Source organism: Arvicanthis niloticus, chromosome 12 (assembly GCF_011762505.2).
Source record: "Arvicanthis niloticus isolate mArvNil1 chromosome 12, mArvNil1.pat.X, whole genome shotgun sequence".
Taxonomy (NCBI): Eukaryota; Metazoa; Chordata; class Mammalia; order Rodentia; family Muridae; genus Arvicanthis; species Arvicanthis niloticus.
This window is the reverse complement of record NC_047669.1, coordinates 72270153-72296049: the sequence shown is the minus strand read 5'-3', so window position 1 is coordinate 72296049 and position 25897 is coordinate 72270153. Positions and strand designations below refer to the sequence as shown.

The following is a 25897-nucleotide window of genomic DNA, read 5'->3' as shown; positions in this document are numbered from 1 at the left end:
GCCTGCCTTTCATCCTGTGCTCTGGGATCTGAACAATATATAGCTTTTGTTCTTTTCCTAAAAAGGTGTTGGAGCCCCTCCCAGTCCCGGGGTTGCTAGGAGAGAGATGGAAGGTAACAAGGTTTCTGCCTTATAGACACAATTTTGTTGTAAGTGTCAGTCCCTCCAATGTTTAAAGGCACACTAAGTCCTACCAGAAGCACCCTCCTTCTCCTTACGTAGACCTTGTACTTTTCTCTCTTGTCCTTCTGTGTTGTATGTATAGTTTTCAGTGGTGATCCATTTAATGTCCCTGAGGTTTTATGTGTTGTTCATAGCTAGTCCTGTGTACTCAGGCTATGAAATTACTGTTGAAGGAAGAGTGCCTTCATTTTTTTTTTCTTGAATAAGTCACATGGTTAACAATGTTCTTGATTAACCTGAAGTTTTATCAATTAGTAAACTGTAAGGTCCTAGAATCTAGTATTTCAGATTTTTTTTTCTATAACAGGTGTTTCTAAAGATTTTGCTATTGAGTTTGATTTGCTTACAAGACCACTAAAACTAGCCGGGCAGTGGTGGGGCACGCCTTTAATCCCAGCACTTGGGAGGCAGAGGCAGGCGGATTTCTGAGTTCAAGGCCAGCCTGGTCTACCGAGTGAGTTCCAGGACAGCCAAAGCTATACAGAGAAACCCTGTCTCGAAAAACCAAAAAAAAAAAAAAAAAAAAAAAAAAAAAAAACCACTAAAACTAGTGTCATTCTAAGACTATAATTATTTATGGGCTGTTATATTTAACAGAACCATTTTACTTGAATTTTCTTCTCAAAATGGAAAGTCTTAGATACTACTCTTTTTGTCCCCCAGAGTAATTATCTCTTCACCCATAGGCCATCTTCCTAAGGAGTTTGCATCATACTGTAACACAGCTGTAAACATGTCTATACAGGTCTTCTGTCTTGATCCTAATAGTCTATTGTAGAAATCTGAAAGGCCTCACCCTAAGATAACTTTATCAACAGTCAGACCTCTAGTATGACATGCTAAGCTCTTAGGAGCTGTGGCTCAGGAACCATTTGTCTGCCAAGCTATAAGGAACAGCTGACCAGTTCTTCAAGGTTCATGGGCAGAGGTCTGTGAAGACCATCACCTTAGTGTGACTCCCTTTGTCTCCCATGCAGGTCTCTAATACTCTAGTTTCTGTCTTTACCCAGAGCATGGTGCTTGTTTTGTTGCTATCTCCTTTGTCTCTGTGGGCAGTGAACAGAGCAATCTGGTGATGCCATGAACTGTGGTTTTACTGTTTACTTATGATTGATTCTTTTTCCTTTCTACTTCAAAGCACCCAAAAGCCCAGGAACAGCACGGAAAGATAATATAGGTAAAAAACACTTGAATGTAGTTACTTCCCCTTAAAACTGACCATGCAATAGACACTGGGATTAGAAGTACATGGCTTCTTATTTCTTTTTGCTTTTTCTTTTTAGCTTTCTTTCTTATACTTAAATACACAATGTGATGTCTTTGTTTCAGGGCGTAATCAACCTTCCCCTCAAGCAGGACTTGCAGGCCCAGGACCTGCTGGATATGGTGCAGCGAGACCGGTAGGTAACATCTAGCCTGGGAGTTAGGAAGGGTTAGTCCTAGGTTCCAGTTTGCAGCTAGTCCATTTGTTACCTTGGAGAGAGTCAAAGGAAACCACCAAGGCTTCAGTTGTTCAACTCTAAAATAAAGGAACTGGTCATCTCCAAGCTACGTCTCAACTCAGCCTTTCTCATAGACATCCAAGTGACTACACTAACTGGTTTGGATAAAAATAATGTACTTAATTATGGTCACTAAATAAAGATCTTGGTGTCTCTCACAATATGAAGGATTAATGTCTTTGGATAGCTGCTTATTGTTTAAGCCATTTAATCAGTGGAAATATTAAGTCACCCTTCAAGCCAGGTGTAGTGGCACACAACTTTAATCCCAGCACTCAAGAGGCAGAGGCAAGTGGATTTCTCTGAGATTGAGGCCTACGTGGTATACATAGTAAGTTTCTAGGACAGTTGGGACTATGTAGAGAGACCCTGTGTCCCCCTACCCAAGAGAAAATTATTTTTAAGAACTTTAATTAGCATAAAATTGTAATAGAATACTTAAACTGTTTCTAAAGATACTAAAATAAGAAGAGAAAGATGGTATGTAAGAGTCTTTTCAATATTTTATAAACTTATGGCTTTCTGTGTGTTTATCATATGTTCTATCATATATATGTGTATATATAAATATACATATATATACATATATATATATATGTATATATATTCCATTATTCCTTCAAATAAAATTCCTCTGAGCTATAACAGATACTCAGAAAGAAAAAGATGGGCCATAGAGATAGCTCAGTGGTAAAGTACATGCTGTACAAGCCTGAGGACCTGCTTTGCATCCTCACATAACCCATGCCATGATGATAGGAGAGACCCAACAGTTTCCTGTGACATCATGTATGTGCCATGCATGAATGCCTGTACACACACACAATTTTTTTTTAAAAGTATAATGTAAGGCACTATACTATAAGAAACTACATCTGAATAGTGAAGAACCTGGAACTGTCATCATGCTTAGATTATAGCTGTTTACTTAACAAATCGAAGGTCCTTTTCTACATGTCATTCTATTCTTTAAATAACAATGTCTATAGAATATACTTCAAGATAATTGTTACTTTCTTTCTACTGCCACACTGCCCCTGCACCTTGATAATGTAGGGACAGGGAAGGAAGTCAGGATTTTTGTGGGGTTAAAAGTTGTCTTAACAGCAGGCCTGGTGTCTGACATCTGAATCCTAGCATTTAGGTGGCTGAGGCTGGGAAACTGCTGCTGTGAGTCCAGGTCTACCCTGGTCTACATAGTGAGTTCCAGAGTAGCCTGGGACCACAGAGTGAGGCCTTTGCTTAAAACATCCAGACCCAAACCAAAACCTATACTAATTTTGTCTTTAAATAAGTATATGGGCTTAGAGCCTTCACCAAACATATGTGAATAAAAAACATTATTCACCAATGTGTCTTCTGGCTTATTTAATGTAGAATATTTAGTTAGACATTTAAGAATGTTATTTCAAATCGTATAAAAGCAAAAAGGAAAGGGGGGGCATGGGACAGGGGTGTTCTAGGGAGGGGAAATGGGGAAAGGGGATGGCCTCTTAAATGTAAATAAAATATAAAATAAAAATAAAGAAAGAAAGAAAGAAAGAATGTTATTTCATGTTTAAAACAACCCGAGAGAGGTTAATTCTGAAGTCTCTTAGTATGTTAGGCTTATCTCCATTGTTTATGCTCTCAGAGTGTCCCATCTCCTCCTTAAGGTAGCACTGCTCGCGGTCAGGTCCCCCACCTGCAGATAGCCTGGCATGAGTCTGTATCCTAATACTACGTCCTCTGTGTGCACGTCTTCATCTTAATTTAAAATAAAGATGACAAAGTCATATATGAAGTTATTTTGAAGGTTAATAAAAATGTCTGTATCATACTTACAAGTGTCTAGTACACAGTACACTGTCAAAAATAAAAAGGAAAGTATTATTTTTTAGCTACAATTCAAGAACAATTAAAATGGCAAGGTGGGAAATTATACCAGAGAATCAATGAGACATGAAAGCATGTATTTTTCACAGAATCTAACTGTTGAAAATAGATTAATGTCACTAATATGCTTCTATCTGTAGACAGTTCCAGCTCGTGCTGGAGTGATCAGTGCCCCTCAGAGCCAGGCTCGGGCATCTGCTGGAAGGCTGACTCCTGAAGGCCAAAGCAAGCCCTCAGAGCCATCGAAAGGTAGGCACTGAGGGACACACCCCACTCTCCGGTTCTCCTTCTTCCTCTCTTTTTCTGCCTTCCATAAAACCTCGCTTATCCAAATGGGGATCTTCTCCCTTGTACCCCTAGAACTGAGGCTGTTTACCATGCAAAGGGCAACAACTAGAATACCTCTGCCCATTAACAAGAAAAACCCAGGATGTTTAGAGCACAGCTAATAGGGGACAATCCTTGGTGTTCTAGGTCCTGCTGTTCTTCCAGAACCACTGAAGCCTCAGGCTGCATTTCCTCTGCAGCCTTCTCTGCCCACTCCTGCTCAAAAGTTACAAGACCCGCTTGTCCCCATAGCAGCACCTATGCCTCCCTCCGGCTCCCAACCAAATTTGGAAACTCCACCACAGCCCCCACCTCGGAGCAGGTCGTCTCAAAGCTTGCCTTCAGACTCCTCACCACAGCTGCAAGTAAGTGTCACTGCTGGAGGAAGTGTCTCTGCTGCACACGCTTCGTAGTGTGAAGCACACTTATTTTAATAACCAGCATAAGAGGAAATAGGAAATTTTATTTTTGTCACTTGAAAGTAATAGCATCTTGAGATGACTTTAGTATCCTTTGATGCCTTAAATGATTACATGCTATTGACTATTTGAGGATTTTAACAGTTTGTTTGTTTGTTTATATGCATTGTTTAAGTAAGAAAATCTCAGAGAGCAACAGGAGTGGTTAAGAGGTAATCTCAGGTTAGGAGGAAGAGGTAGGAGAATCATAAGTTCAAGGCCAGCCTGGTCTACAAAGTAAGTTCAGGCTAGCTAGAGCTACACAGCCAAACAGTTCTTGGTTCCCCAATCCTAGGGCCGGGTTCTTTAGGAAGTCCAAGTGCTTCCTCATGCTAATTTTTAACAGTTTAAATACATTGATTGCTGTAGGCAGTTAGTTAAGTAGATGAACGATCATAATGGAGGCCTCTTATTGCTGAAGTGATGAGTTAGTTTGAGAAAGAGGCAAATCACGATCAGCTCTGTGTGTAGACATTGGTGTGTTGGCTGATTTCCTGCAGAGTGAGTCTGTAGTGCCTCCTGACACTAGCAGCAGCTCTCCTCCGTGCTGAGCTGGCATTGGGTTCTGAGGTTGCAGTCAATACAGGAGTAGCTTAGAAGGTTGGGCTTTAAGCAGAAGGTTCATTGACTCACACAAAAACCACAGAAGAGCACATCTGTTCATTAATGTCTCATAGAAAATTGTTCCATGGCCCTGACACGCTGCCGTCCTGGGCGTTCCGCTGTCTCATACCCGCTGCACCACTGGGTTAGGCCATTGTGATAATTACATGTACGCTAGATTCTTCTGTATTTACATTCTGTTTTAGTTTTGTTGTGTGCATTTAACTAAAGTTGATAAATTTAATAAGTACATTTTGCTGGCTCACAAATTCTTTACTTGAAAATGCCATCAAAGCTGAATCAGTGTATAAAGTTTTAGAAGTCCATGATTTAATCTAAAATATTATATATTGACAGTAGCCTTTGAACATACTTTATGAGTAGTAATTTGCATTTTTTACAGACATATGGATATATCAACCTAACTGGCAAACTATTTCAAACATGTATCTCTATCGCAAAGCAAATACAAAACAAAGTAGCTAAGACTCAAAAGCCATGAGCAGTTGACACTTGCCTAAGCTGTTGCTTACATTCATGAAAGCTAAAGAGAACAATAGGAAAAAGGAAAATGTTCTCAGATGATGAAAACTAAAAGTTACTGTGTTTTAGGTTTAACTAGTAGTGCTAAGGGTAGTTAGTAGAAACCCTACAAAGAGCAGGTGTGCACTACGCTCTTTCCTCTTCTCCAGCAATGGAGATTTGTCTTGTACTGAAGGCTGAAGTCTTTCAAACTAGTCCTCTAAGGAAGGGTGTGATGCTGAGTGAGACAGGAAGGAAGCACTTCCTGCCCTTCTCTACCTTTTCAATTTGGAATCATAAGACTAATCATGCTGTTAAAAAATGTACACATTTGAAAATTTCTCCTAAGTAGCTGTAAGTTTGATAATGAGATTCCCTATTGAGTATGTGTGTATATATATAATGTAGTCACGTACATGCCACTGGTGAGAATTTTAATTGTGACAAGTTTAATATTTTAATATTAATATTTTAATATTTTAAGTTTAATATGAGTTGTTATTTTGCTTAGTATTATACTGTTTCAGAATTGAATCTTTGGTAATTACATAAGTCTTTATTAATCTAGGCCCAAGTCTGTGGTGTATCTAAAGCATAGAGACATGTGAGCTGGCTTGACTCTGTGTCGCCTACTGCTCTCTAGCTCGAGAATATGCTGTCTGTCCTTTACATGGCATAAGAGTGGCTCGCTGCCTGACTTCTGATATCTAAGTCATCTCGCTGTGAGCTGAAATCTAGGAAGAGGGGTACAAGACAGACAGCACAGTGACAAACCCGCACTGGAAGTGTCTGTAGGAGTACTGCGAGCAGGCATCACACTCACTAATGCATATCAGTGGCAGCACAGTGGCCACATCACATCCTTGGTCGTCAAGATGCTGGGACTGAAGTCACAGAGCATCATGATACCGTTGTACGTCAGTGGTAGGACCTTAGCCACACATGCATAACCTGGGTCATCCCGAGTGCTGGGGAAGGACTAGGAGGGGTTAGAGCGGTGAGATGCTGAAGTGTGTAGTATTTTTCTAAGTTGTCAAGGTTTGTTTACCACTTATACGTCTCACTGTTTACAAATAAGCTTCAGGGTTAGAAGGTCCAACTTCTTAAGGACACCAGGTTGTTTTAAATACAATCAAATTATTGAAAGATTATAATTTAAGATTTAAACACCAAAAATTAGCTTCTTACCTTGTACTTTCCAACTAATAGACAGTAAGGGAATTAGTTTTCTAAATCCTTTAGAAAATTTGAGTATCGCAGTCAAGCCTGGATCCTGACGATTTGTAATGATGAATGTGAGGTTGTGCTTCTGCCAAGTGGAATTATGTACATTTTCTCTAGTCTTCCGGGTCTGAAGTATGGAATAACAAAACTGGCTAGTCATCAACCTAAACACTGTTAAAGCATACATCATAAGGTTACAGAGAGACCAGAATTGTGTCCTAACTGACAGTATCACCTGCAAGTGTTACTGCTCTTGAGCCCCACCTGTGACCTAGGGCCACAAGCTTTCTGAGGACTGACTTGTTGGGGCTACGGCGTGGTCTGGAATTGTCCTAACTCTTTCCTTTGATGTCTGTGTTCCTTTTCTCGAAGCAGGAGCAACCAACAGGGTAACAGGTACTGACTCTTTCTCAGCCTTCCATGTGCTTTTCATCCGTCTCCCCGTGCATTAGATGTATGAGTGCTTCATACATCTAAAGTCTCACCCATTCGAATCTACTCGTCCACATTAATGAGTTCTAGTGTCATATCCTAAGCTCATATCTGCTTTTTTTTCCTTAGTACTTTGGGTTTTTAGGAATCATATTAGTTCTTGCTAATGCCTTTCCATTTTTTTTGCTTTGTTTTCTATGAAAATTAACAAAACTAAAAAGTATAACTTCAAAAACACCAACTATTTGTATATGATGTAACTGCATAAATGGGAAAACCCAATTGTTTTTTTTTTTCCTTAGGTTTCTTTTGGGAAATTTTTTTTCTGATAATTTTAGAAGCCAGATTTTTTTTGGTAAGAATGAATTGGTAATTTAGATTAAAATTAATAATACTTAAAAAGCCCTTCCAGCACCGTTCTCTGTAAAAGCACTACTGATGTCATCACAAGTTTCTAAATCTTGCTTTGATCATAAGTTAATTCTAAGGTGAGGGATGGTAATATGGGTCTCCCTGTAAGTGGTAGTCTGATTTCATCTGAGCCCTGTTCAGTCCAGCGACTGGCCCCCATTAATCAGCTTCGTGGTGAACAAAGGGATGTAGGAAGAAGTGCAAATTTTAAGGACTATGAAGTTACTCTGAACATTCCTCCCGTGGCCAGCCAGCACACTCAGTCACCTGCTTTTTTTTTTTTTTTTTTTAGAATCAGTGCTCAGAATGTCCCTTTCCACTTTAAATAGTCACTGGTTTTATCTGTCTTGCTTGACAGGAAGAGGAAGGTCAGTTAAGGAAACTTTATTATTCAGTGAGTAAGCTACAAAGGCAAACTATCATTAAAAAGTAAAAGAAAACTTTGAAAATTCACTTTTCCAAATACAAAAAGGAAAAGATTCCATTTATAGCTTTGAATTTATGAATATATTAGTAAGTTAGCTTTTATTCATAAAATTGGATTTCTATAGGGAATTTAGATGAAACATATCCTCATAGATGGGTGTTGGAAGATTAATATGCATATTTAACAAGTGCTCTTATTATATAAGTTTCCTGTTTGTGTTAAACTTTAATAGAACAGAGCATGAGCAAACTCATCATTTTGTAGAATTCTCTTTTTTTTTACCATTTCAAAAATTGAGTGGAAGAAATTATTCCATCACATTTCTTTGAGATTTAAAAAAGATAGATTTATTTAATTCTTATTAAATTCTTAAAGAACATAATTGTACCAATTTCACCCTATTTATTAAACCACCAAAACAAAAATTCTATACAGGTACTTTTTAGTTTTTAAGTTTGCATAGTTGCTCAAAAAAAGGGAGAAATAATAAAAATAGGAAGAGAAAAGAGTATTAATAAATTAAAAAAATCAATCATTCAGTGTTTATTCTTTTCCAGGTAAAAACAAATGGAGTTTCTGGTGTCAAACAAGAACCAACATTGAAGAGTGACCCATTTGAAGATCTCTCACTTAGTGTGCTTGCTGTATCAAAGGCTCAGCCTTCTGTTCAGATTTCATCTGTTCTAACCCCAGACCCAAAGATGTTGATTCAGTTGCCTTCTGCATCGCAAAGTAAACTTAACTCTTTGAGTTCCATAAGTTGCATGCCATCCATGCCTCCAGTTCCAGAGCAAAGCAAGTCACAGGAAAGTATGGGGAGTTCTGCAAACCCATTTCCCAGCCTGCCCCGCAGGAACCCTTTTACAGACAGGACTGCTGCCCCTGGAAACCCATTTAGAGTTCAGTCTCAAGAATCAGAGGCAACTTCTTGGCTAGTCAAAGAAGAGCCTGCTCCTAACAGTCCTTTCCCTCCTCTCATGCCTCTCAGTCACGACACAAGCAAGCCTTCAAGTTCACTTGATGGTTTTGAGGATAATTTTGATCTGCAAAGGCAGTCTACAGTAAAAACAAGCAACCCCAAAGGATGGGTAACCTTTGACGAAGATGATGACTTTCCTACTACAGGGAAGTCAAAGTCAGTTTATCCAGAATTACTGGATAATGTGCCAGCTTCATTTGATGATGACTGGAGTAAAGGTACAAGCGTTTCCTTCTGTGTGTTGCCAGCCAGAAGGCCACCACCACCACCACCTCCTCCTGTCCCTCTGCTACCACCTGGCACAACCTCATCTGCAGGACCTAGCACAGCCCTGCCATCTAAGGCATCTTCCACATTAGACTTCACAGAAAGATAATTACGTGGAGGGAAGGCAGTTCCTCCTGTGTGGTGTGGCTGTTTGTTTCTGTTTTGTCAGGGTAGACCCGAGAGAGTGGGGCATTAGTCATTATGTGCAATAAATAATAGGTAAGTGCACTGATGCCTATATAAAATACCACTAAAGGATGTGGAGAAAGCTGGAATATGTGTATATCAGAAATAACAAAGGCATCCTCTTACTAACTGGAGTTCTGCTCTTTCTCTTCAGATGAATAGAAGAGAACAGGAACTATCTTTAAAAGTGCTTAAAACTACTCTAGAAAATAGTCCTAACTCATACATAGAAATCACGTAAAGCCCACACAACTGCAGCTGACAGGACCGCCAGCCCACTGTGCTGTTGAGGATTGGTATTCATGGATACTTACCAAAGAGCTTCCAGAGTTCTGCTGAGATGGTTTTGAAAGGCACCACTTGAGTCAAAAGGTCTGTGTATGTATACACTATATGTCTGTATGTCTGCACACAGATGTATACATCCACATACTTATAAAATTGATATAATTAAGATCAAATTTTACCTAACAGTTCTGACAATGTCCTTTTTTCAGTATCTCACTATCAAGATGACTGCCACCAGGTGTGCTTTATATACTTTCACTGACTGTACAGAGCTGCCATTTCCTATTACTCTGCTCTTAGCCCTTCAGATTCACCCTCATTACCTTCCTCCTCTGTTCCTCTAGTATGCCTTTCTCTGGGCATTTACAGTTGGCAGTACAGACGTGGGCAGTCATATGGACAGGCACTCAGAGCAGTAGGCACACCCCACCAGGCTCAAGGAGGAGCATTGTCAGTGCGCTCTTTTCTCTGCGTGGCCCTTTCCTTCCATACCTTTGTTTGCCAGTTGCCTGGAGCTTTGCTTTTAGCTGTTGAGTGGTCTGAATTAGGAACATATCCAGTGTACAGTCTCTCCCACGAGGCTACATATCACACCCATGATGCTGCTTTAAGGTTTTAGAGGCTATACCTCAAATTAGCTGTGGAGTTTGTTTCCTGCACTGCCAGTATGCAACTGATCTTGCGTTTATTAATTTTGTGGGAAAAAAACATGGAATTTTTACAAAAAAAACCAAAAAGCAAACAAAAAAAACCCCAAAACATAGTATTTTGATATCATTAGGTAAGCCAGTCAGAAAACTCCCTAGGCTGTTGTTTGGTTGGTTGGTTGTCAGTTGAAGTTAAAACCATCCTTACCCATTAAGACTTAATGTTCTCTTTATATAAAAAGAGTTATGTGCTTACACACAAGTTCCTACGTCTACATGAACCTTTAAAGATGTGTATTGTGAGATTAGAAAGAATTTCTGGCTGCCCTCACTTCCGTGTAAAAGCACAGCAGACTGCATTGCACTTGTACCGAACAGCCGGTCCGTTAGGACAGCACCTTTGCACATGCTCAGTGTTATAGAAGTAACTCTGCTACAGCCATAACTTGCTGTTAGCAATAACTCTTGTGAGTTTTATATTGTGCTTGTTGGGGTTCTAATCATTTCAGCAGTAGTAGCTTTTAAACTGCAGTATTACTAGAGCAGTGTGCTTCAAAATGTGAATTAACTTGTTGAGATTGTGACTGTAACATCTGTGTGAGTAGTGTGTATGGTATCCACTCCCCATTAGCAAGCTAATCCACTTTAGGACATTGAAGCAGTGTGGATTGCAGCCCGAGAGCAGTGACTCCCTCGGGTATAAACCACTGTAACATCTGCAGCACAGTGGCTCTGCCCTGTCAGGAAGTCTGGTAGCTGCTGAAACGCACAAAGCAAGTTAAAGTTTGCTACAAAGAATTCGACATTGTGTGTATTTACCAGCTCTGGTCAAAGCAGAAAACAGACACTAAGAATCTCTGTGAGTCTCTGTTCTCTCTAGTAAATTGCTGTTTATATGTATGTAAGAGGTTTATTGCTTGTGTGGCATACAGTATTTATAACTATATACTTTATAGAAGTACAGTATTAAAGTCGCTGGTATACATTCTGTACATATCCTGTGAAATGTGCTGTCATATGAAATAAATGTCTTTACCACTATCTGACTTCTTTACTCAAAAGGGAGGATTTTTTCTGTGCACGTGTGAGTGCCCGTGTGTGTATGTGTTTGTGTGTGTGTGCATAGTACATATAATACATGCAAAGAATAAGAGGTAGTTTATTCTGAAGCCAAATTTGAATGACCATGGCAGATATAGGTTATCCCAAATTCCATGTTCCACCACGGAAGCAGTTTCACAAAGTTTTGTAGCTCTATAAGACAAAGTCATAAGTCATGGCAAGTTTAAATACATTGGTGGAAATGCCAAAGAGGCACATATAGCAAGATGACGTTTTTCCTTAGGTACCAGATGCTATTTGACGACGTTCTTAACTTTTGGGTTAGTGAAAGCTACGTTTATAGATTTCAAAGGTTATAGGGACGTTAGTTCTGGCGCACAGGAGGGCAATGGACGGCTGTTTCAGGAGCTAAAGCTAACAGGGTAATCAGTCTCTGGACCCGCAGAATCCCAGCCTCTCTACGTCACTGCAGTTTTAATTAGTTACAGACACAGCTTCCTCCCAGGAATTTCCATCAGCAAGTAAAAAATTTAATGAGCCATCACCGCAAACAAAAACCTCACCTTTTAGCCAATCAATGAATTTGAGGTCATTTCAAAGCACAGGTTAATTTTCTTTAATTTGGTTAATTTTCTTTACTCCTCTATTTGAATTTCCTCGATTCATTTGTTTTCTCTTTTGTAACACTAAAATGGGATCCTCATCGCGCCTGCTTGCCCTTTCTGAGACTGTGGGGAAGGAGACTTGGCCGGACAGTCCAGGGACTGGCGGTAGACAGAAACTAAATCAGCTGTGCAGCAGCAGCGTTCCCTACTTTCTGACCTAAAGCAGATGGCATTTCCGGAAGCGATCAGTGCCTGCGGAAACCAGTCAGTGTTTCGCGGCGGCTATGCTCTCATAGTGCCCACCGCTCCCACTCATTCTCAATCCAGGAGTTGCCATGCTCCTCCAGCTGGCATCTCCCCAGTCCCCTGGACAGTCCAAACAGGCCTCTAGCTGCTTAGTTTGGATTTCGGTTGCCGGGACAACAGCTACTTCCGCTAATGGCGACCGAGACTCCAGCAGCCTAGGCGGCCGGGACAACCAGTTCTATAGCGACTCTGGCCTCCAGGTGCGCGTTCTAGCTGGGCGCCGGCTCAGTGTTTGGCTGTTGCCAGGGGCAACAGTCACTTCCGCGAGCGTGAGCCGTTTTCTTTCTCCCACCGGGCGGACGCGTGAGCCGCGTTCCGGGGTTCCGCCTTGGAGCAGCGGTTAATCTCAGGGTGGTGCGGGTCAGGCCGACCGCGTTCGGGCCTCGTGTTCCCTGCCTGCAGCCCTGCCGCCTCGGCAGCGCCTCTGGTGCAGCCATGGTGGTGCTGCACGTGAAGAGAGGCGACGAGAGCCAGTTCTTGCTGCAGGCGCCCGGAAGCACCGAGCTGGAAGAGCTCACGGCGCAGGTGGCCCGCATCTACAACGGGCGGCTGAAGGTGCACCGGCTCTGCACAGGTGCGGAACGGGAGGACGGCGGATGCGGTGGGAGAGCTCGGGGTTGTGAGGATTTGGGAAAATTTGCAGTAGCCTGGGGTTAGAAAGGAGCATCTGGGTTGACCCGGCATGAAAGACCAACAACTGGAGAAACCCAGGCTAGTCAGCTAACCACCGACTCAGGGGAGAGCAGGGGGAAGCCAAGTGAGGCTGAGCTAAGAGCTCGCTAAGCTAGGAGTTGGACTTCCGGAAGTACGAAAGATCTGGATCGAAAGGCGGCTTGACGGAACCGAGAGATCCAGCGGAATGGTGGGAGTTAGCAAGGGTGAGGCTGGAGTGGTAGCTGCTGCAAGGAAGGGGGTTTACAAAAGTGAATGCCCAGTTTGAGACGTTAAGAGCCCCGGCGCTTGACTCTCCTAGCTTTGAAACCGCCCATTAAAGTTCTCACTGGGAGAACCTTGGTGTTGTTTTCTGTCTCCTAGGAAACACATTATTTTTACATTATAAAAAGTGCCTTGCCGGGCGGTGGTGGCGCACGCCTTTAGTCCCAGCACTCAGGAGGCAGAGGCAGGCGGATTTCTGAGTTCGAGGCCAGCCTGGTCTACAGAATGAGTTCCAGGACAGCTAGGCTACACAGAGAAACCCTGTCTGGAACAAAACAAAACAAACAAACAAAAAACTTAAGACCCACGATATATAGATATAGATATAATCAAGAATTACATGAGTGAATTTAGAACCCACAGATATACAGTTGTCGTTGCCAGCCAGCACTCAGGCACCAGTGTGGTCTGTCTTAGGAAGATAAGGGTGGGTCACACGAGCTCCTTGTCTCCCAGGTGCTTAGTCTGGAAGTGGAGAGGGGCAGTAAACGCCCATCCCTTACCCCGTTTCTCTCGTAGTATCGTATGGCTGCAGGTCGTATGTTGTCTTCCCAGTACTCGAGGAGCACTTAGTGTTTTCCTCACAGGAAGAGAAGGAAGAAAGGAGAAAGATAGGCAAGATAGCAAGGCTCAAAAGCCCAGTGTAGGTTTAAACACTTATGAGATAGGAAAAGTATAAAACCGTGCTTTTGAATCGTGAACATGAAGTGAATTTTTTCACTTTTGAGGGACAGTCTTAGGTTTTCTATTGCTGTGATAAAACATTGACAAAATGCAGCTTGGAGAGAAAAGGGTTTACGTCATCATACAGCTGTGGTCCATCATGAATAGATTTCGGGCAGAAACACAGAGCTAGGCACTGAAGCAGATTCCATGGAGGAGCTCTGCCCCCTGGCCTGCTCCTCATGACTTGCTCAGCCTCTTTCTTATACCACCCAGGACCAATTGCCCAGGGGCAGTACCACCCAGAGAGTGCTAGGCCCTCCTATTACTATCATTGAGAAAATGCCCTACCTACAAGCAATCTGATACAGACATTTTCTCAATGGAGGTCCCTTCTTCCTAGATACATCTATGTCCATGCCAGGTCCACAAAAGCCAAGCAGAACAATTGCTTCCTTGTCAACACCGACACATCACCATGAAACCATAACCCTCTCCTTTTTGTTTTTCCCCCAGACTTCATTAATATTAATATCTCAATAACATCAATACATCACCATTAAACCATAATCCCCCCTTTTTGCTTATCCCCATGACCTTATTAATATTAATATCTCAATATAAAACAAATTTCAACTTTCAGAAGTTCCTCGGGCTTTTAAAATTTTACTTTAAAAGTTCAGTCTCTTTCAAAGTTCAAACCTCTTTATAATACACATAACTGGGCACCTATAAAATTAAAAACCTAGTCCTAGTCCAAGAGGGACGACCCAGGAGCACAGGTGCATTTAAATGAAACCCGAAGCACAACACTGTGAAGCTCAGTGTCAGATGAGTGGGACTCATGATCTTCTGGGCTTCCCTCTGCTCTGCACCCAGAGCCCCCCTAACGCGTCTCACAGGCTGGGGCTCGGCTCCACAGCTGCTGCTGTCCTTGGTTGTCACCCCATGGTATTAGCATTTCCAAAATGCTGGCATGTCCACAGGTTTCACCTTTACCAATGGCACCAATTGCCTCTTAGCCTCTCTTCGGGGTCTCTCTCCCTGCCTCACGTTGCCAAGCCTCAGACTCTCCATGATCCCTCCTTCAATTCTGGGGTTTCCCTGAAACTGAAGTTTCGCTTTCACAAAGAGCATCTCCTGACCTCCTCCTATGCCCAGCTCCACTGTTCTCCATGACCCTTCATGCCCTCAGAACCACTACCATCTGGAAGGTGTATACACACGGCCAAGTTTGGCTGCAGGTATGAGATCCAGCTTCAGCCCCTCTAGACAACAGCTTCTGTCTGCTGACCCTGAGGAAGCGCATGTATCCCAGAAGATTCTTGTCTCAATGATGTTGGTATTTCCTTAGTCACAGCTGGTCTCAGCCCCAGCAAAGGTTCCACCTCAGTAGTTCTGGTCTCTCATTAGTCACAGCTGAGTTCTCAGCTCTGGCTGACCAGAACCACAGGGTGGGTCAGTCGGTTGGTTTGTTCATTCCAGACAGGGTTTCCCTGTGTAGCCCTGACTGGAAGTCACTCTGTAGACCAGGCTGGCCTCGAACTCAGAGATCTGCCTGCCTCTGCCTCCCAAGTGCTGGGATTAAAGGTGTGCGCCACCACTGCCCAGCCTGGAGATTCTTACAAAATATCACACAAATGGCCCAGTAGAGTCTTGGTTCCCCCTGGGTCTTCACGAGCAAACCTGCATTGACTGCCCTGGTCTCTGCACTCTGCCTTCGAGCTCCTCCGACAGCCCAGTAAGTGCTGAGCTCCAGACACTAACAAAGTGGTCCCCAAACCACGATTAGGGCTGTCTTAATGCGCCACCATCCTGATACCAATTCCATTTTCAGTAGCTTTCTATAGCTGTGAAGAAGAAAGAAAACAAGCAGAAATAAATACTAAAAGAAGAAAACCACCATGACCAAAAACAACCTGGGGAGGAAAGGGTTTTTCTCGTTTTGACAGTTTCAGTCCATGAAGGGAAATCAAGGCAGGAAGCTGAGGCAGAGACCTTGAAGGAAAGCACGTGACTGGCTTCCTCCTCAGCTTTTGCTCAGACATTCTTTGTCAGCCCAGACTATCTGCAGTGCCCGACGCTGCTCATTCTCATTACTCAAACATATGCCCTGCAACTTGCCTGTAGCATCTGAGAGAGACAGTTCCTCGGCTGAGGTCCCTCTCCGGGCTATATGTAGGTTTGTGCCAGGCTGACAAAAACCAACCTGGACAGCTGCCTTAAGCCCTTCCTAGTGATTTTATGAAGTGTCATTATAAAGTTTTGTAAGTTTGTGTGGGGTGTGTGTGACTTGGGTGTTATGTGACCTTGGTTTTTATTTATTTTGAGACAGGATATCTCATTGGCCTGAAGCAAAGCAGACTGCCCAGCAATCAATCCCCAGGGGTCCCCAGGTCTCTACCTTCCCGTACATACTCTCACCCTCAGTACGAAGGTTTTAAGTGCGTTCCACCACCCTGGCTTCTTTACACGAACGGGTTCTGGGGTTCAAGTCAGCCCCTCAGGCTTACACAGCAAGCACTTTACCAAGTAAGCCTCCGTGTGAGGGTCTCATAAAATATTAGCCAGAGCGCCCAGCAAGCCTTAGACCACAGAGTTGTAAATTAGGGAGATGGGTGTTTAAGCAGTTGTCTTGCACCCTTCACCAGGTTACATTAAACGGGGCTATCTGAGACTTTCCTTGAAAAGTTGGTAAAGCTGTGTGAACCGGCTTGGTCTTGAGTATTGACCTGGTTGATAACTGCTGAGCACCGCCGGGAGCATAGACTCGGAGGGGTCTGAAGCTCACTGCTGACTGACTGACTGACTGAGGAGTTGGTGGCTTTGTCTAGGATGAGGAAAGCTCTGACACGTGGCTCGTGGTACATGAGTGTTAAAATCCTGAGCTAGAGGGGCCAGACCTGAGCCAGGAGTGTACACGTCTAGTTAGCGATCACGGTTGAAGACTGTCTGCCCTTCCCTTGTTTTTCAGAGATGGAAGAGCTGGCAGAACATGGTGTGTTTCTGCCTCCTAATATGCAGGGGCTGACTGATGAGCAAATCGAGGAGCTGAAGTTGAAGGATGAGTGGGGGGAGAAGTGTGTGCCCAGCGGGGGATCCGTTTTCACGAAAGATGACATTGGACGGAGGAACGGGCAAGGTAACAAAAAACCTGAAGGCAGTGCTTTAGGGTGAGAGATGGGGGCCAGCAGGACGGCTCTGCAGGTAGGAGCGCTTGCAGAGAAACCCGGTGACTTGAGTCTGGTCCCCGGATTCCTTGGATGGAGAGAGCTAACTCCCCACAGTTCACATGTGCACACTGGCACACGTGCACGCCTGCACTCACTAACGCAGTTTCATCATTTCTCCAAAGACTTAGGAATAGTGCACAGTAAAATGCCTGTGCTAAAACCCCAGCCCAGGATGAGCAAGGGTAGGACCCCGCTCTGTCTGCTCGCTCCTACTGAAGTGCCCCATTTGTCAGATGAACAGGCCATTTAAATTTGCCATTTAAATTTTTCTGGATGGGTGCTGTACCGTTCTCCCTAGACGTGGGGACTCTGTCTCCCCTGTGCTTAGTTTTAAGCTTGGAAGTTATGATTTGGTGCTCTATGCCGCATTTGGACAGTTGTCGGGTGAAGTAAAGTTTTGTGGGTCAAGAGGGCACACACATAATCCTAGCACTCAGGAGCTTAGGACAAGAAGATTGGGACAGCCTGGGTACACAGGGCAACCCTAACTCAAACAAACAAACATACGTACATGCATACATGCATGCATACATACATGCATACATACATTCATACATGCATGCATAAAGTTTTACTGGCATGCAGCCAGCCAGTCACTTACTGCCCATGTCTACTTTTGAGACCCTGACAGAGAAGAGTCACAGCTTTGTAGCTTAAGGGCCCCACAATTCTTTTAGCGTCTGCTTGGTTTGCTGGCCCTATTAGCTCAGGGATGTTCCTGGCCTGTTTTTGTAGCCTGTGCCAAACAGCGTAGACACCGCAGACCTCGCCCCTTGCTGCGGGATCTCTCCCTGGGTCCTCACTACTCTCTATGTCCCTGTGTCAAATCCAGACTGGAAGACTCACATCTGGAGCTCCCTGGCTCAGGCAGGCCAGTTTGAGGACATCCGGAGTCTTTTAAAAGGCTGTGTGTTTGACAACTGTCCTTTTTCATTGTTATAGCTCCAAATGAGAAAATGAAGCAGGTTTTAAAGAAGACGGTAGAAGAAGCCAAAGCAATAGTGTCTAAGGTGAGCGTCTCCACAGGATGCGCTCCTGTCAGCTTCTCCACAGGATGCATTCTTGTCAGCTTTTCCACAGGATGCGCTCCTGTCAGCTTCTGTCTTTGAGTGGCCGATCTTAAGGGCGGGTTGCAGCCAGCTGTCATCACTCCCTGCTCCTCTTTCCCCACCTCTCTGTTGCCTTTGCTTCTGCTTTTTCTTTCCTTTCTCTGCCTTCCAGCAGCAAAGCAAATAAGCATCTTTGAGGAGGGCCCGGCCCTCCCTCCCTGATGACAGTTATCCAGCCCTGCCAGTTCCTGCCGAGCAAACAAAGGTTTCTGTTGTCTTGTGTGAGTGTGGGCTGAGGGCAGTGTGCGACCTGACCTGAACTGAGCTGCTTGTGTTTGAGGAACTCAGAAGGCCAAGCTGGGGAACATCTGATGGAGCTGTAGACAGGGCTGCCGGAGACGCTTACTACAGAGCAGTGGTGATCATCTCCAGCATTTATAGAAAACCTGTTTCACAGAAGGACAGCAATACCATTGAAGGGCAGATAATGTGCCCCTGGAGGAAGAGAATCCAGGGATAGTTAAGCAGCTGGGAGCTGGAGGGCCAGCTGGGTGGGTAAAGGCACTGGCTGCCGTGCCTGATGACCTGAGTTCAAAAGATCTGGGTTTGATTTCAGGACCCTCCTGGTAGTAAGAGAACCAGCTCTCACAAATTGTCCTCTTACCTCACCCCCCCACATGTGCTGTAGCACACCATGCGTGCACACACACACACACACTCACACACTCACACACTCCCCCAACACAGGATACACCACACACACACACATATATCTTTAGTATTCTCACTTGTCACATTTATCTGTTGGGTGACAGTCATTGCCCATGAGCGTGTCTTGGCATAACTCAGTCCTCCCACACTTCCAGATTTACTTCACAAAATGTACTTCTGAACATTCTCCAAGCTCTTAGCCAATCTGTTTTTTCAATTTATTAGAGACTCTGCCTCTGTGGGCTCAGCCAGCCTAATATTCAGCTATGTAGCCCAAACAGACCTTGAACTCATAGCAGTCCTCCTGCCTCAGCTTTGTGAGTGCTGAGATTACAGGCATGCACCCCCATGCCCCTTGCCCAGTCTTTGAGGAGCTTCTGGAAAGCTGCCTGTTGAGTGTGGAGTCTGAGGAGTCTCACCAGAGCCTCAGTCCCTCTGGTTACGAGACACATTTGAGCAAAGAGCCTCTGTGCAGAGAGTGTCAGTCATGGCCTCAGCCTGTGTCCTAGCAGGATCCTTATGCTCAGACCACGGTCCTTCACCACCACTGGGAAAGTCAGGATTTAGAAAAGAGTTCCCGCTCTTCTAACCCTTCGTTCTGCATTCTGTACCTCAGAATAGGCATCCCCTGTAGGTTCCTGGTCGCAGAACCACAGTATCAGTTACACAGCTCATAGACTATAATCCTGTGTCATCCATGTGTCTGCGGCTGGTCCTGTACCATCCTCCTGACGTGCCTCCTCACACTCCCACACCTCACCTCCTCAGTACCAGCAGGACCCCACATGTTAGGAGCCACACCCTTCGACTTCTGCATTCAGTTCAGATCCCCCAGCTGGAGAACACCGTGCGTGCGCTAGTCACCTCAGCATTGCTAGGCAGGGACTGTTTGCAGTGACCGCCATGACCTAAGCTGTTGATGCAGACTCGGGTATAATGAACAGGAGCTTCCTGTAGGCAATGGGAAGCCGATGGTGCGCATGCGCACAGGGTGCTGCGGCCAGAACCCAGGCAAGTCCCCGGCAGCCTGTACTACACATGAAGATCCCTCCCATCAGATTGGTGGGCCTGGACGGGGGGGGGGGGGGGGGGGGGGGGGGGCGCCTGTGGTCAAAAGCGCCTGCTGCTCAGAGCTCCCACATAGCTGCTCACAGGAGTCTTCAACGCCAATGTCAGGGGATCCGGTGACGACCTTTGCAAGCACCAGGCACACACGTGGCACACAGACATGCATGTAGGCAAAACACCACATTCACAAAATAAATACATCTTTTAAAAGTTACAAAGGACATCCCCAGCACGTAGTGATCCCAGTGCTGGGTACTAGGACCAGGGACAAACGTTAGCTGTATTCTTTACATAACCTCCCTCTGACTCGGTCCATACTGTGCTCGCTGCAACACAAGCTCCAGCGTAATCCCCTCACCTTGGAGACTGTCACCCCTTGCCTAACACTGAGGAACTGGCTGCCCCTGCCTCTCCCTGCCAGGGCTGTACCTGCTCTCCACCTCCTCACTGTCTCCCAGCTATGTCTGCCCTGAGCACTGCAGGCCTCCCTGCTGCCGCCCAAGGCCTGGCCTGGGCCACTGTGTCCTCAGCTCAGCCCCAGAGTGGACAGCAGTCACCCCGAAAGCAGCAGCTCTCTGGCTGCTTCTGTGGCGGTGCTGGCAGGGCCACCAAGGTCCTGATGGGGAACCTGCCAGGGTTACTGAGTTGATAGTGATGCCAGATCCACTTTCAGAAACAAGTGGAAGCTGGGGTCTTTGTTACCATGGAGATGGTGAAAGATGCCCTGGACCAGCTTCGAGGTGCAGTAATGATTGTTTATCCCATGGGTCTACCACCATACGATCCCATCCGGATGGAATTTGAAAACAAAGAAGATCTGTCAGGAACTCAGGTGTGTGGGGCAGCGTGGGAGAGCAGGGTGCTAGAAGCCTGTCCCCTACCCGAAGGGCCTGCAGCCAGGCTCCAGGTGCTGGGGTAGGACACGAACGGCTTTTCTCCTCAAGCCACTTCCTGTGGTTGTCCGACTGACCACAGGCAGCACTCGAAGTCATTCAGGAGTCGGAGGCACAGCTGTGGTGGGCTGCCAAGGAGCTGAGAAGAACGAAAAAGCTTTCTGACTATGTGGGGAAAAATGAGAAAACCAAGATCATTGTCAAGATCCAGCAGGTGAGCGCCTCTGCTTCTCGTGTCAGTACTGTGGATCCATTCGACTCCGTGTGGACTTACCATGTGTCCTCTGACCCGGTGTGAACTTTCCCTGTGTCCTCTGACCCGGTGTGGACTTGCCCTGTGTCCTCTGACCCGGTGTGGACTTACCCTGTGTTCCCCTGAACCCATGTGGACTTTAGCCCTGTTCACCCCAGTTTAAAGTAGAAATTTCCTTTCTATGTTGTTTCAGCCTAAAAGGCAGGTTCACATGCAGACTGTCCTCATACTGAGGATGCATTCCCCCCCCCCCCGAGTTACAGGGCTTTTCAGGCTGCTGCTGTGTGCAGAAAAGGGTGGGAGGCGAGAGGAGCCATTCACCCAAGGTGTCTAGGGCACACTCCTGAAACACAACTGTGTAATTTGGGGAACAGGGCCTGCAGCTCTGTCTCCTAAGTTATGGCTCGGAGTATCGTCCTGTCTGCACTGGGCCATGATAGAGACTGTACTCACAAGTCCAGAGCCCCAGCAGTGCCCAGGCCCAACCCCACAGTGGCTTAGCAGCCTGCCATCTTAGCTGTTAGCAGAGGCCACTATAGAATAATCCTGTTGTCTGCGATGTCCCTGCACGAGGCTGTCTGAGCCCCGTTGACTGCCTTTGCCTTTGCCTTTGCCTTTGCAGAGAGGGCAGGGTGCCCCAGCCCGGGAGCCACGCATCAGCAACGAGGAGCACAAGCAGCTGATGCTGTTTTACCACAGAAGACAGGAGGAGCTCAAGGTAGCCATGGGGCAGCGGGGTGGCAGCATCCCATGCCTCACCCATGGGCGGGGCCCTGTGCCATCCACACCATGCTGGGGAAGGGCTTTCCGGCACTCCAAGGCTGTCTCAAGCCCTAGACAACGGTGGGTCCCACTACTGGCAGGCCCGTGTGGGACAGCACGAAGTGAGCCCGGTTTCCTCAGTCTATATGAACTACTTCCTGAAGTGCTGCCCCATGTAAGACATGTTTATTTCCAGAAACTGGAAGAGAATGACGATGACTCCTGCCTGAACTCCCCGTGGGCTGACAACACGGCGTTGAAAAGACATTTTCATGGGGTAAAAGACATAAAGTGGCGGCCCCGGTGAGGCCAGCACTTGGCGAGGCTGTCAGAAGCACAGCCCACCATCCCTGGCCAAAGTAATCTTACTACTATCAACACTGTAAAGATGGGAATTCTCTACTTCCTGGTTTGCCTTTGGTTTGAATTTTTGAAATAAGTCATTCACAGTTTTAGAACTTAATAAATATACATTCAAAAGAAAATGTGTGAATTCTTCTCATTTTAGGACAACTGTGTCACATCTAAGGACTTCCTCATTGGTGCACCATAGTTTATTGATGTCATTAGAGCCATGTCTTTCCTAGTTCCCTTATCTTGTATGTGCACATGTTGGAGGGGATCTGGGTTTCCTCTGCAGCAAGATGGCCGGCTGATGTGGAGCTTGACTGTCACTTGACCATCATGGCCACTAGAGGCCGCCAGCTGCAGACTTGTCATTCCTGCCGTCAATGGGTTGAATTCTCAGTCTGCTTTAGGTTAAGACACTAGGGCAATGGTTCTCAACCTGTGGGTTGAAGCACCCTTTGACGGGGGCCACACACCAAATATCCTGGGGTCCTCCAGATATTTACATTATGATTCATGACACCAGAATTACCGTTAGGAAGTACCAACGAGATAATGTTATGGTGGGGCTCACAGCACATGAACTGTATTAAAGGGTCCCAGCATTAGGAAGGCTGAGAACCGCCGCTCTAGGGTGAACCCACTGGCAGAGGTGACTGTGGTAGCCCTCAAGGATATGCTTGGTTCCTGGTTGGTGCCCCCTGGCCTTACTGCCAGGAGGAGAGACCACCTGTAGTTCAGATTGGTAGCCAGCTAGGCTAACCTGCCGTCTTGACTCTCCAGTTAACCGTTCAAGTCTCCTTCATTAAAACAGGCTGGGAAAAGGAGTTGTGATCCTGGCACAGAGCGGCCATGCCCAGGGATGGCCGCACCAGCTGCAGGCTCAGCTTCCTGCTGTCTCTGTGCTGTGGTCTACATCACCAGGCTGACGACATCAGGTTTGTGTGGCTCTGTTTGGCTCAGTGACCACCTACAAGAACACACTAGGGCACTGGCCCTTTTTAAAGTCACTATTCCCCTAAGCCACTATAACCACCCAACACCTAGGTCTGCCAACAAATGAGGTATGCCCCAGGCTGCTCCCTGCAGCTACAAGTGTCCCAGAGACACACTTACCCTTGACCTTGGCCTCCAGGATGCTGGCTCAGTTAATCGGAAATTTTTCATACTCCCTGTGAGGGAAAGGAAGCATGGCACTGTTCCCTGCACTGGACTTCCTGTCCCACCGCCCCTCCCACTCACCGCCCCTCCCACTCACCGCCCCCCCACTCACCGCCCCTCCCACTCACCGCCCCTCCCACCTGAGCACCCAAGGCTGCCACCACAACCTTGAAAGGAGCTGTAGGAGTGAGGGGAGCTGGCCCGGGACAGGTCAGCCTGCTGGAAGGTGGCCTTTGCCCAGAGATAGCATCCCACACCTGTGATGAGAGAGCAAGCTGCTGGTTCTGACTGGCTTCATCCTCAGAAGTAAAGCTAGCTAGATGTCCCTGCCCTCAGGGAGACTTGGACATCTGGAAGAAGCCGTGGGGCTGAGCCACACACCTTGAGATTCTCCCAGAAGCTTTGGACTTCACCAAGCTACTTAGAGGGGGGCCCCTAAAAGGCCACTTCCCAAAGCCGAATGTAGCTGACCATGCTTTGTGGTCCTGCTATTTTGACTGATCAAATTTTATAAAAACCAAATTCACATCGATTCCCCCTGACTTTGATTATAATTTTTTTTTTTAAGTTTTTCCTCGGAATGTTTTGGCCTTGGGTGGCGTTTGCTCTTAGAGCCTCTAGTTGTATCCGGGGAACCTGCCTCTGCCCGGGGAACCTGCCTCTGCCCACGTACAGTTTGTGTGTGGACGATTCATGCTCAGAATTACATGGTAGAGTGAGTCTCAAGGCCTGTGACCTCGGCAGAACTTTTAGAAACTACGTTGATTAGAAGCTGGCATCTATGTCACCAGAGGTGGGTGCTGCCTGTGGCCTCACAGTGACTCTTGCTTCATGTAAGCACCAGGACTCACCATCCCAAGCCTCGCTTCTCACTCTGAGGGCAGAGACAGCAGATTCGGGGTCCTCCATACAGTCATACAATGTGCAGCCCTCTCACCCTCTGCTTCAAGACCCACTGAGGGCCAAATGCTCAGGGGGAGTGTGCCCCCCCCCCCCCCCATAGCAATCCATAAGGAAGGGCCCACTGGCAGATGGCCACCCTGTGTTTACCTACCTAGTGACTCACCTGGGTCACATGGCTGGTGAATCTCTGAGACTCCTAGCAGACTTTCACCTTGACAGTGCAGACTGCCACCTAACATGAAGTCTTGTGTTTCTTTTCTTTTGGACCTGGTACATCTGGGTTCTGCAGTAGCCGATGTCTGCACCAGACAGCTGTGGCTATCTTTTGACACAGTTTGAATATTTCTCTGTGATGGAGAATGCTAGTAATAAATTTTGATGCCACTTAAACTCTTTTAAGCCAACCAACTGCTAGCATCTAGCCAGACCTCTGTCACAGGATCACCTTGTCCCTTGGTCACTCTGCTGCAGCGAATGTCCATGCAGCCTAAGTTAACTGCCACTTGCTTAGGGTACTGTAACAATGAGTTTCAGCCTTGTGACTCCTTATCCAGAACCTAGCAGGCATCCTTTCAGAGAGGGTGAGACTAAATTCCAGGACCCCTTTCCATGTGGTAGAAGGCTCGGGGAAAATTATTCTCAGCACTCCTATCTAGTACCTTAGTCACCTGGAACTCCAATTCTAGGAAGGTCTGACCCTGATACCCCTGGTCTCCATGGCACCTGTACATGTGCACCTCACACGCATACACACACACACACACACACACACACACACACACACACACAAAATACACACACAGAGACAGAGAGAGAGAGAGAGAGAGAGAGAGAGAATTTAAAATTATCAAAGTATTTGAAATGATTTCTTCCTGTCTTCTAATTTCTAATCTTTAGAATGCAATGTAAAGGCAGAAACTGCAGCAGTCACCTTGGGCTCGGAGCTGACCTGGGTGACAAACAAAGCCATTTGTGGTAGAGCAAGAGGAGTGGAGAAGCCTGGGTCTGCAGCACCATGAGCCACCACACATAGGGCCACCTCTGTCCACCATCTCCCTCTCACCATGCTGTGCCCATCCTGGAAGTGCCTCACAAGGCCATGGAGAGAGACCAGATTGGAACAGATAGGGTTACGTCGGGTTATAGTGAACAAAGATGTGATGCTGCTGGCGTATTGTACTCAAGCGTTGAAAGAGGGATGCTTCAATGAGTTCTGCTCTCAAACAAACAAACAAACAGTCCCTCTCCACGGCATGCACCATGCTGTCAGCCTGACAGCTGGGACCATTCACCCCAGGGTCAGTTTTTCATTTGGCAGTTCTGATGCAGTAAGTTGTTACGCCAAGCACAGCCTGACCATTCACACCAAGAAAAGAGACTGTGTCTTAATTTGTTTTTCCTGATGTGACAAAAATACTCTGACAATTGCAACTTAAGGGAGAAAGAGCTTATTGTAGGTCAGTTCCACCATGTGAGGAGGTCAAGGAGGTGGAAGCTTTAGTGGCTGGTCACAAGATGCCCACAACCAGAAAAAAGAGAACAATAAACACAGACACACTATTGCTCAACTGGCTTTCTCCAATTTAAACTGCCCAGGAGCTCCTGCCTAAGGA

The 25897-nt window shown here is 45.9% G+C and overlaps 2 protein-coding genes across 27 annotated transcripts in view; both read left to right on the top strand.

Moving 5' to 3' along the window:
* The window catches only part of Synj1 (synaptojanin 1), a 70565-nt gene extending 59188 nt beyond the window's left edge, over positions 1 to 11377 (top strand). For 5 of the 26 annotated variants that reach the window (XM_076943125.1, XM_076943123.1, XM_076943124.1 and 2 more), the window contains 6 exons: positions 66 to 113; positions 1322 to 1360; positions 1513 to 1583; positions 3701 to 3809; positions 4035 to 4252; positions 8522 to 11377. In XM_076943125.1, coding sequence (XP_076799240.1) covers positions 66 to 113; positions 1322 to 1360; positions 1513 to 1583; positions 3701 to 3809; positions 4035 to 4252; positions 8522 to 9319 — 1283 coding nt within the window. In that variant the 3' untranslated portion in view covers positions 9320 to 11377. Of the gene's footprint in view, positions 1 to 65; positions 114 to 1321; positions 1361 to 1512; positions 1584 to 3700; positions 3810 to 4034; positions 4253 to 7066; positions 7094 to 8521 lie in introns of those variants that run through there. The other 21 variants (XM_076943136.1, XM_076943137.1, XM_076943134.1 and 18 more) reach the window with 11 other exon arrangements.
* A 1230-nt stretch (positions 11378 to 12607) lies between these two features.
* Cfap298 (cilia and flagella associated protein 298) lies at positions 12608 to 22357 on the top strand. The gene is made up of 7 exons (XM_034515887.3): positions 12608 to 12878; positions 16878 to 17045; positions 18079 to 18146; positions 20638 to 20796; positions 20940 to 21071; positions 21733 to 21828; positions 22069 to 22357. Exons 1-7 carry the CDS (start codon positions 12740 to 12742, stop codon positions 22177 to 22179), a joined length of 873 nt encoding a protein of 290 aa, XP_034371778.1. The 5' UTR covers positions 12608 to 12739; the 3' UTR covers positions 22180 to 22357.
* The last annotated feature ends 3540 nt before the right edge of the window (positions 22358 to 25897 follow it).